Source organism: Eptatretus burgeri, chromosome 11 (assembly GCF_056783735.1).
Source record: "Eptatretus burgeri isolate ZD-2024b chromosome 11, Ebu_testis_v1, whole genome shotgun sequence".
Classification (NCBI taxonomy): Eukaryota; Metazoa; Chordata; class Myxini; order Myxiniformes; family Myxinidae; genus Eptatretus; species Eptatretus burgeri.
In genome coordinates this window covers 92,384,144-92,396,035 of record NC_140971.1, presented here as the reverse complement: position 1 = coordinate 92,396,035, position 11,892 = coordinate 92,384,144, and the positions used below count along the sequence as shown (strand labels likewise).

The window sequence follows — 11,892 nt, the reverse complement described above, 5'->3', positions numbered from 1 at the left end:
GGGGACCACTGATGTAAATGCATCGAACTTCTTCTAAGTCTATAATCGCTCAACATACACACCGATGACCTCCTGGCAGAACTGCGTGACATCATTTCTCTTTTCAAATTGTGTTTCATTATGATGACAACATGAATCATGAAGACTGCCAGCGACGAAAGCTCTGCTGTTGTGGAGTTGTTCTTTGCTTCCAGTTCAATTGTTCAACTGAACTCTAACAATTCATTATTTTATTCTTATTGCACTGCATGGACATCTGAAAACAATAATCACACGATGAACATGAACTGGAAAAGCGTACACTGTCCTGTGAACGATAGAAAAGGGATAACATCCACCAGAAAAAGAGCACAAGGCAGAAAGGCACTGACGTTTCGGGTGTCCGCCCTTTGTCGATGCATGACAAGATATACTCATCGTTTGAATGCATCCAATTATGCATTCATTACCTCCGCCACCGAAGGTAGATGGAGGTTATGTTTTAGCTTCTGTTTGCTTGTTTGTGAACAGGATATCTCAAAAAAAAAAGTTGTGGACAGATTCAAACGAAATTTGGTGGAGATCTTGAGTATGTGACATGGATGAAATCGATTTTGGTGAACATTTGGATCCAGATGTGGATCCCAGAATTTTATAAGTGATTCTTCACCATTGAGAGATGGGGGCCAAAAAATGATATATAGCACGATGTCTCAAAAAGTGGTGGATGGATTCGAATGAAAAACTTGGTGGACAGGTTGGTCATGCGACGAGGAAGAACTGATTCCATTCTGGGGAAGATACGAATTCAGATATGAGAATTTTAAGATTTTTAAAGAGATTTTTCATCATTGAGAAATGGGGCCAAAAACGATACATCGCATATTTCAAAAAATTATTTGGCCCGATGTGTTCTACTGGATTAGGCATTGCGTGGCGGAGGTCTGCGCTCTACCGAGTGCCCTTCTAGTTTTTAAAGTGATTCTTCAAAATTGAGAGATGAAGCCAAAAATGATATATAACATGATATTTAAAAAGTTGTGGACAGATTCAAACGAAATTTGGTGGAAATCTTGGGTATGTGACAAGAACAAGCCAATTAAATTTTGGTTAAGGTACGGACCTAGACCTGGCCTATCAGTGCGATACAAAACAAACTGTTCAGCCTGGCAGAGGTACGCACTCTACTGAGTGCCGTTCTTGTTACCTCCAGCACCAAAGGTGGGCAGAGGTTACGTTGCCATCCCTGTCTGTCTGTGAACAGGACATCTCAAAAAGTTGTAGATGAGTTATGACAAAACTCGGTGGATGTGTTGGTTAGGTGACAAGAACAAATCAATTAGATTTTGGTTCAGGTCCGGATCCAGATCTGGCCTATCAGTGGGATACAAAACGTAAACTGTTCAGCCTCGCCCAGTATGTACTCCACCAAATGCCGTTGTAGTTGAAGCTGCATTCAATTGCTACTCCCTTTCTTGCACTGACAATGGGTGTTTACCAAAATGTTAACATCTTTGTGCTTTTTGTTCTTTTCTGGAGTAAAGTTACCCCTTATTTTCTTGTTTATCAACCATTCATCCCGTCTCCCAGCATTAGTTGGTGGATGTTAAAGATCCCACCGTGTACTTCATGAAGAGTAGGTGAGCTATTGCTGGCACCTTGAACAAATTACAAATTCCGACTCTAACCTACAGGGGATATTGCATCAGCGGCACAGCCCTGCTCCCATCAATGAAGCAACCAGCAGCCACAGGCTGCATACAAAATTAATGAATGATCAACCATTCTGTGCTACCAAAGTAGCTTGTTCGTTTGTTTCTACTACTGGGGACTAGCATTCTTTTCTGAGAAAGCCAAAGGTTAATTTGAACATTTTGGAAATGCAATGATTCATTAGGGCTGGCAGGATGGCTGAGAATGATGTACACTCGTCTCCGTCTCATGTGTAGTTGGGGTTCGAATCCTGCCCCAGCTATAAACTTTCATTCTGGTGTTTCACAGGCAAGGTAATTAATCAAGGTGTGTGCTGTTCTTTGGATGGACATTAATCTGCGTGTCCCATCTGCCAGCATTAGTTGAGAGGATGTTAAAGATCCCATGGTGTCCTTCATGAGGAGTAGGTGAGCTATCGCCGGCACCTTGGCAAGATTCCAAATCCCTGCACTGACTTCCTGGATCGAAGTAGTGGCCCAAGCAGGACGATAGCCTCGTAACTGCTTTGGCAGCACCAATGCTCTGCCAGGACGTGGTACAATTCATACTGGAAAACTTTTACAACACTCAACTATGCAAAAAAACCTCTCAGCACACAGCAAAAAGGGAAGCTTCAGCTGACTGTTGATTTAAAACAAAAAACAACATGGGTTACACTGAGCTTCATTCATTAACCACCTTGAATCAATGATGTGGTTAATTTTCGAGCTTCCTTTTTGAACAAAACTTTTATAGCCAAGACCAAAGCAGTTGCAGATTTCTTCTTTTTTCACAATAAAAAGTCTCTACTAGTAGGATGTAACATAGGTGGGGGCAGCACTTGATGCCTCAAGGTAACAGGTCGGATGGCATCATGGTGCGAGCAGTTACCCGAAGTGCAGAGAAGGTAGTTGTCTCACAAGACCCAAATGATGCGCTGGTGATTCACAAGTAGTTAATGCATTGTCTAGCAAACTAATGAGCAGGTCAACAAACCTGTGGAAGAAGAAAAAAAAAAGATAGTCCGGGTTTTCCTGGAAACAAATACACCTGAAGTTTATTAATATACGAAACACAACATTACCACATCTGGGTTTCACATCATTTATCAGCAGATAGTCTTACAACCAGAAAGTTTTCAGGTGCAATTTATGTCCAAAATCTTCTGATAGTAAATCAATCCCAGCAACTACTTTAGTGCATTGTTCATTATCTTGCAAATAAAGTGACACATTCGTTTCAAAAACATAGTTCAAAGATACATGTGTACAGAATACCGAGTAAAGAGAATACACCTGCTGGCTTACATCATTTCTGGGGACCTTCGCTCTGCTGCAGTAGCAATAATTACCTCCGCCACCTTGTTTTCACCCATTTGTCTGTCTTTGAGTAAGATATCTCAAAAAGTTGTTGACAGATTCAGACGAAATTTGGTGGACTGGTTGGGTAAGTAACCAGAATAAGCCAATTTGGTTTTGGTTCAGGTTTCGATCCAGATCCGGCCTATCAGTGGGATATAAAACGTACACCATTCATCCTGGCGGAGGTATACTCCCTACTGCGTGACATTCTAGTTTATTCATGCATTTGTTTATTCCCACATTTACTTTGTTTTCCGCTAATTTATCCGGCCTTGTAATCAGACCAGTTCCACATTATGGAGATGCTGACCGACACTCACGCTACATGCTCGGATCTCCCCCCCCCCCACACCCCAAAACGTATAAGATCCATATTTGGAGAACTGAATGACGAACCAGTACCTGAGGATGGCTCCACCATGGACAAAAAAGGCAAAGAGAGGGAGAAAAGTTTAGTGAGAAGGACAGAGAGATTTGAGGGAGAGGGAGAGAGGAGAGGAGAGGAGAGAGACAGAGACAGCAATGTATCAGCAGCAAACTGATCTTAGAGCAAATGGTGGTTTTTGTCAAAAATTTTTATTTGTTCAATGCTCATATGGTAATCACCACAAACAAGTACACTCCAACAAACACAACCATGGCACATCAATACCGGAACCGAAAAAAAACGAGAGAGAGAGAGAGAGAGAGAGAGAGAGAGAGAGAGAGAGAGAGAGAGAGAGAGAGAGAGAGAGAGAGAGAGAGAGAGAGAGAGAGAGAGAGAGAGAGAGAGAGAGAAACTAGATTTACCACAAATATAAGACAGTTTACCAGGAGATGCAGAGAGAAACAGAAAGGAAATATTACACAAGTGTGGGAAGACAATGGGTATGCAGTGAGGTGACGGAAGGCATTGCAAGCTGGATGTGGTGCAATGGGGACCATCCATCCTTCGGGACCATACTCTGGGCAGAGCGTGGGTGCTGTCTTAGCAGTCTCCTTGGCTATTGGGCACAATCCTGGACGGGTCGCCACTCCGACACAGTTGATATATGGACATTCTTCCACCTCCTTCCATTTTCAGTGTTCATTGCTTCGTCAGTCCTCCATACTTTCCTCACTGGTCCTCGTTTTCATTTTACTTTTGACAAACTTTGTTTCTTTTTCCTTCTGCATGTTGCATAATGCTGGCCCAGTAGAGCGAGTTAATGTATCATTAAAATCATCACAGTAATTTTTTTATTGACCCATTTTAAAACAAAGTTCGCAAATCTTTTGCCCAACTCGTATTCTTAAAACTCGAATTGTTTGCTTATTGTCGTAAACACATGCCGATGAAAGTTTGCGTGGAAATGGCCATAAGGGTACATAAATCTGACTTCACGACAGGTAAAGGGTGCATATTAAAATAAAGGCTCGGAGATGTCCTGTCAGGGCCTCCTTGTGAAAGGGGGTGGGGAAGGAGTCATAGTGTCACAGTGATGACACTCATTGGGTAGAAACACATTCAGTAATTGGCCATTACTCCTCTCTAACCTTGGCACTGACATAACGTGGGGCCATTAAGACTCTGTCTTTGACACTGCAGAGAGCTGCCTATGGGCAAAATCACCGCTTAAGTGCCATTTACCCATTGGACGATAACACACCCAACTCAAAGAATGTTGATTTGAATATTTGTCAGACAGCCTTTTCCAAAAATCTTTGGTTATTTGTGTAACCAACTGCATGATATTTGCATGGCAGGCAACAGATCCACTGATAAAAATCTGGGCAGCAATGGCCATGATGGAGTAATTTTGTTGCTACACAATTACTAAAATGCAGTTGGATATAAAATGGGCTATATGAATATACTAGCATGGTATGCTTACACATTGTAAGCATACGAACCATGCTTCCCCGTTGTCTTGGGTTGGTCACCTGCATTTTTTTCATTTATGGATGTTGTCTGACGATTCTGTGATTTGTCCCGGTGTATCAGCTTCGATGTCCAGCGGCACGCAAAATTTCAGCTTTCTTGGTCACCCGGAAGGTACCGATTTTTAATATCAGTGAGTGAGTGAGTGAGTGAGTCAGTCAATCAGTCAGTCAGTCAGTCAGTCAGTCAGTCAGTCAGTCAGTGGTTAGAAAGGGCTTTATATGTAAATATAAATATAAATATATATGAAATATATATATATATATATATATATATATATATACACATATATATATATATATATATATATATATATATATATATATATATATATATATATATATATATATATATATATATATATATATATATATATATATATATATATATATTGTTACTGGCCGGGTGTCAGCCGCCAACCGACTGCTCTGAACGGAACCGCAAGTCGAGTAGGCCCGACCGATTGCCTGGAATATAGACTGCCACCCCGATAACTCCGAGCGACGGGTCCTTGTACAAGAACCGAAATACGCCAATCGGCAGATCACGTGGGGTAGGGTAGATTGCCAATCTTCAATTTACCTAAATACCCACGTGATCCAACTACCGGGGTATTCCACCCTCGACGGAACTCGTACGGAACAAACCGCCGAGGCGAGCTTGTCCTGCGCGATTCCGAGCGGCGTAATCGCCGAGAACCGTCGGTCCAAATGTCCCCCTATTACGGCAAACCAACGGCTTTCTAACTCCCAACACACGAAATGTTCAGTCAATGAGGGAATGGACGCAACGAGCAGGTTTACATTCACACAAGGACATTTATTATAATGAAACACGTATGCAATTAAATAAGGCAAAACATGCATGCAATTTATACAAGCAACAAAAGCACGACAAAAGAACTACAACCGTCTACTTATTATGTACAGTCATTTACACTTAATAGCAGTTCCTACTTGTTAGACGGGCCCACGGTCACACGTACGCGCGCGCGCGCGCACGCGCACGCGCACACACACACACACACACACACACACACACACACACACACACACACACACACACACACACACACACACACACACACACACACACACACACACACACACACACACACACACACACGAAATGGTGTCTGAGGCCTTTAATCACGAGCTCCAGCTCGGAGGACAGGTGAGCTGGAACTCAGAGCTTGACTCGAACCTTTCCACCTCGTGTGGTCTTCAACTTGTCTGGACCCGGGCTCCAGCGAGAGCGAGCTGGATCGAATCACCGCGATCCTTCCCCAGCTCCCGCGAATCCTCCCGCGCTTCTCAACACGTGCCGGTGAGACGAGGCGCCGATCCTTCCTGTCGATCGTCGCTTCCCCGAGGATCCAACTCCAAGAAGAGGCCAATGCGTCGCACCAAGCCGGTAAACAAAATGGAGAACGAAAAGCTCCACGAACCAAGAAGAAGAGGAATAAGAGAAAGAAGCCTCCACTCACAGCTCGAGCCGAACAACCGGCTCAAGTTCCTTCCAAAACAAAGCAGCAGCCGAAGCTCACTGAGCCAGCCAAAGCAAAAAGCTTCTGAAGGCCTCAAGTCAAGCAAGCCAAGCAGGACCCGATGGCCTGCTGAACGACTGCGCTCTCCGGAGCAAAAAAGCTTACTCCTCCCACGGGACTCAGCATATGAACTCTGCCACGGGACTCCCACGAACTCAGCCCACGAACTCAGCCCTACCACGGGACTCCCACGAACTCAGCCCTACCACGGGACTCCCACGAATTCAGCCCATGAACTCAGCCCCACCACGGGACTCCCACACGAACAAAGAAAGGATCTCCCCTTTATCCTTCCCACCCCTCCCCCGCACCCGGAGTGACTCATGCCCTCGTGATCCACCCCCCGCTCAACCACGGGTGGGAGGGAGTTGTTGACGTCACGGGATGGCAGGGTTCTTCTTCCTCTTCGCAGAAGAGGGGGAGGGACGTCTCCATTGTTCGCTCCCTAACTATTAAATTGATCCGCAGTGCATCTAATCGATTTCAAAACATTTAAACAATGGAAGGTGAGCTATCTAGGGAACAAGCACTTATCGACATAGCTGAATAAGGGAACCTGTATGATGTGTGCAATTGAATTCCAAATTCGTAACAATATAATATAAATATATATATATATATGTAATATTTTTAAAATATATATAAATATATAAATATTGATAGATATTTCATCGCTTATTGGAAAATGAAACCAGTCCAGCAGCTGAGGGGGTGTGTAGCATTGGGATTCTCATGTGTGTACGATGTGTGGACAACGTCTTTATTGCTGTGGAGGATCTTTGGGAATGGTTTGAAATGGAAAAGCGCTTACCTTGTGTAGGCCTTCTTCGGTTGCTTTATGCTGCAGCTTCGGCTGGAGGAATGTGGGAGGTGTTAATTAATGCTTTGGTATGCATTGCTGGCTGCACTGTTGCTGAAAATTTGCCAATAAGCGATGAAACTGGTCCAGCAGCTGAGGGGGTGTGTAGCATTGGGACTCTCATGTGTGTACTGTGTGTGAACGTCTTTATAGCTGTGGAAGAACTCTGGGAAAGGGTTTGAAACAGCAAAGCACTTACCTTGTGCAGGCCTTCTTGGGTCGCTTTATGAAACGGCTTCGGCTCGAGCAGTGTGGGAGGTGTTAATTAATTATATATATATATATATATATATATATTTTTTTTTTCAGTACCCATTGCATCCTCCGACTCACTCATGGATGCAGTGAAAGGTACAATTTTGTACATCATCATCACCATTATATCCATCAAGGGGCTGAGATGAAGGACCTGTTCCCATCCTACATGATATGTTGATGATTTCTAAATAAAGATTCAGTCAACTTTTTTTTATTTTGTGGAAAGTTCAGACTTTTGTCATCCACAAAATAGCCATTGCCACCACCTCCTCGCCACATACATAAGTAGGACCTTTAAAAGACCCCAATAATAGTAATTATCACTTTTATCAGTCATGTCCTGATGTTCTTTGCTCGTTCTTTTTAATTTCCTGTAATCGAAAGCTCGACATGTCCGTAAATTCCACCAGAATTGATGAATTTTGGTACTACATACTTGTAATACCCCTTCCCATTGTGAGCGGCGATATGCAACACATATTTACAGAAGAAAAAAAAAACATTAAAAAAAATGTAAAAACATGGAGGGATGAAATCTCAAAAAAAATAAACGAAACAAGGTGGGAATGACACCACATTTTGATGCAACAATATGACAATTTTCATGAATTATCACCACAACATCTTTTGACATCTTACTTATGTTGTGGGAGTGCGAACCACAGCAGACGATAAACTTAGCAAAACTGAATGACATGGGTGGGGGGGGGGGGGGGGTTCGATTTGTATGTTCGATTTGTTTTCATAAAATGCTTAAGCTAGATATAAAAGTATCTCCAGCTCAGTGTCAGCATGCATGCCTGTCTGTGCCCATTAAAAAAAAAAAACAGAAGAAGACTGAATATAAAAGGCTATCCATTTTGAATGCGGACGGGCTTTGCATTTTGCATTTCTATTTTGATCTTCCTCTCAGTGTGTTGTATATTATTCAGTATTCAGCATCTAAAAAGGCTGTGACGAATATCACATTAACAATCTCCCCCTCTTCGCTCAAATTTTATACTTATCCCTGAAGTGGATGGGGCCTCTGCTTTCTCGTGTTTTATATATTTTTTAATTTTATTTTTTGTGTGCAATTTTTTAAAGTAATAAATGCTTAATATTTATGTTTTGTTATTTTGGTGTGGATTAAATCCATCTACATTATTATATTTGTCTTATGGTACATTCTACCCCTCCCCCCCTTTCAATCCTGGCTTTTGGCACAGTCCACAATGTGGAATCCCACATCATGCGTGGAAATGTCAATGCGATTATCGTTTTAAAAATAATAAATTGTTATTTTGGTATGAAGCAATTCCATCTACGTTATTAAATTGTTTTAATACTAGTTTCGGTGGAATTTGGGTGATGGTTTGGATATGTATTGCTTTTGGAATGGTTCTGTCCACTGTCCATCCCCCCCCCCCGCCACCCCCACCCCCCCTCCCCACTCCCACAATCCTGGCCTGATTTGGTTGTTAACATTGCCATTCGATTTCTTTTCATAATAAAACGATGAATGTTTTATATATATTTTTAAATTATGGGTTGCGTGCATTAGCCCAGAGACAAAGTAACTTCCTCATGTTGGAATCACCATTATGGCTTCAGCAGTTGTTGAGTTAGGTTGGGCTACAATTTTACATTGTTTTTCGAGGGGAAGAAGCAGAAGAAGAAGTACAAGTTGGTGTTTTAGCGATCTCCCAATGTGGTACTTTAGAGATGTATTCTGGCGTCTTTTTAAGTCTTGGGAGTTCAGTTATGTACATATTTGAATAGGTGACCATTTTCTCCCATATCATACCTCTAAATGGAGTACTACCATACTCAATGGTAGAAAGAATTAGGGTCCTTCACCCAAGCTGTACACATGGGAGTACAATTTTTTTGTATTCCCTAAAACCCACCCCTGTACACCCCGAGTACAACCACCAATTCTCATTTCATTTCATCCAGCGTTTCAGGAACACATACAAGTCAAACAAACACACACAAACACACACTACACAGGAATTGAAGTGCGATTCCACCAACCATTACTTATGTGTGATAGTGGTCAATCAACAAACTATACTCGCCTTTTGATCACGAATATGGGGAGTCGATGGCAGAGCCAAAGAGTCTCTGGAAGTGGTAGTTAGTTTTCCTGGCCCATCCTGCTCACAGAACAGCCGGCCACTGATGTATTGGAAGCGGTCTCCAGGAACAAGGCGTGTCTGGCACACGGTGCAAGTAAAGCACTGCACTCGGACAAGCATAATCAAAGGTTAAAAAAGCTCAGTGATAGTTCAACAGCCCTTAAATTCATATTTCCTTTCGGTCTCTGTCTCTTGCAAGCTCTTCCCAAATTTCATAGTTTCATAGGGGCAGATTTCCTGAAAAATATTCAGTGGATTCAATAACATGGTGGTACCAGTTTCACACCACTACTTCCCACCCCACCCCCACACCAAAACTAGCGTACAAGTAGGAATTTGATTTTTTTTATTGCATGCACAGCCCTCACCCAAAACTGTAAGCGATCTTGAATGGGAGCGACACAGGCCGGGAATTAACCTCCTGCAGATAGCCAGCTTAAGGCTCAATTTAGATGGTGCCTGTATTTGGAAGTAAGCTCACTGGTCTGCAGTTGGCAGGATCTATTTTTGCACCATTCTTGAAGATGGGAATGATTTTGTTTTGTTTTTTTTTGTCTGATTTTCAGGCTAATAGGGAGATGCCAAAATAGAAGGGCAGACTGAATACCCCAAAAAGAAACCAAGAATGGTAGACCATAATTTGAGAACATGGGCACTGATGCCATCAAGGGCTGTAGCAACAGCAAGGCCAAGGCTGGACAGAGCTTTCTCGACCTTCTTGAATGAGAAGGATACAAAGTCCAGTAGACAGTGGAAACGAGGGGGAAAGATGGGGACAGAGCAGGATAGTTTGGGTACACAACATTTGGAGGCAAACACTCAGTTGAGACATTCTGCCTTATCTCGGGCAGAGTCTGCAACAGGGCTGTATTATCCAATAGGCATGAAAAAAACACAAAAACACAAAAAAAAACATGAAAACACAACGCCTTCCTCCTCGAATGTCCATTATGTGGAATGCCACATAATTCAACATTCGCATTCAACACAACTTTCCATCTTTATCCACTATTTTGGATAGCATTGTCACCCTGGCAATGAATGCAGCGATGGACAACTTGCCCTTATCCACATACCCTTAATAAATGTCCAAGATGGTCTGAGAACTACATGATTCCCACGAGGTTACGGCCCTATAAAGTAACGACCACCCCCGACCCTGTGGATGCAACAATATACCATTTTTGAGCTGGAGGGCATGAATGAATTCATGTGAATGTTGAGCATTTCATAAAGGTTAAAATGTAAATGGAATCAAGATGAGGTCACACTAGCATGAGATTTGAGTTTTCCTGTGCACACACTGATCAAGGGTCAGAATGATGATAATGATGGTGGTGACTAAGGAGGTATATATGATGAAAGGTGATTGTGAAGTGTCTGGGCGTCAAGCACAATGTTCACCCTTACGACAGATATGAGTGCATACATAGTTCAGAACAAGTCCTTGTTATTTATCATCATCATCATGATTAGTGTACCAAGCCTTACAGGCTGGTTGGTTGGTACCCTGTTGTTGTTGGTCCGTTTGTTTGTTTGTTTTTTCCTCTTCTGCCGCACTTTTCATGTTTATTTGTTTTAAATTTGTTTTCTCCGCAACCGCTTCATGGATCGATGTAAAACTTTCACCAACGGAGCACCTACTCATGGATAATTTTTTAATAATAACTATGATATCATACATCTTGTGGTATGGCAACCATGTTGAAAAAAAATGAAAAAAAATTGGACATCTCAGAAACTAATGAACGAAAAAAAATTTAAACTTAGCGCATGTCAGGAACACACGATGGGGAATAACATTCGATAACGATAATGTCCACAGACTATTGTAGCGTCACCTTCATGACGATGTCATAATTGGATTTGTCGACCGCTTTATCTCATCGATATGAAACTGAAGGTGATCTACAAGGAAAATGTGACCAGGGAATTAAATTGATGACATGGTTTAGCAGCTATATTGGATTTTAGCGAAAACCTTAAAAAAAAATACTTCTTTCAAAATGCCAAACTGAATGATGTGAAACTTTAACTGTGTCACAGACAACCCTTGGGGATATGTATGTGTATATATATTTATATTTGTGTGTGTGTGTGTGTGTGTGTGTGTGTGTGTGTGTGTGTGTGTGTGTGTGTGTGTGTGTGTGTGTGTATGAGTGATCGTGAAAATGTCA

General features: G+C 42.2%; 1 protein-coding gene across 1 annotated transcript in view; it reads right to left on the bottom strand.

The window, feature by feature from the left end:
• Positions 1 to 11,892, bottom strand: part of LOC147017657 (LIM domain transcription factor LMO4-like) — a 61,079-nt gene that overhangs the window by 463 nt on the left and 48,724 nt on the right. Inside the window, exons 4-5 of the mRNA XM_085847403.1 lie at positions 9,656 to 9,817; positions 1 to 2,667 (exon numbers count right to left, since the gene is read on the bottom strand). The exon at positions 1 to 2,667 is cut by the window's left edge and continues 463 nt beyond it. Coding sequence (XP_085703529.1) covers positions 2,659 to 2,667; positions 9,656 to 9,817 — 171 coding nt within the window. The 3' untranslated portion in view covers positions 1 to 2,658. The remainder of the gene's footprint in view (positions 2,668 to 9,655; positions 9,818 to 11,892) is intronic.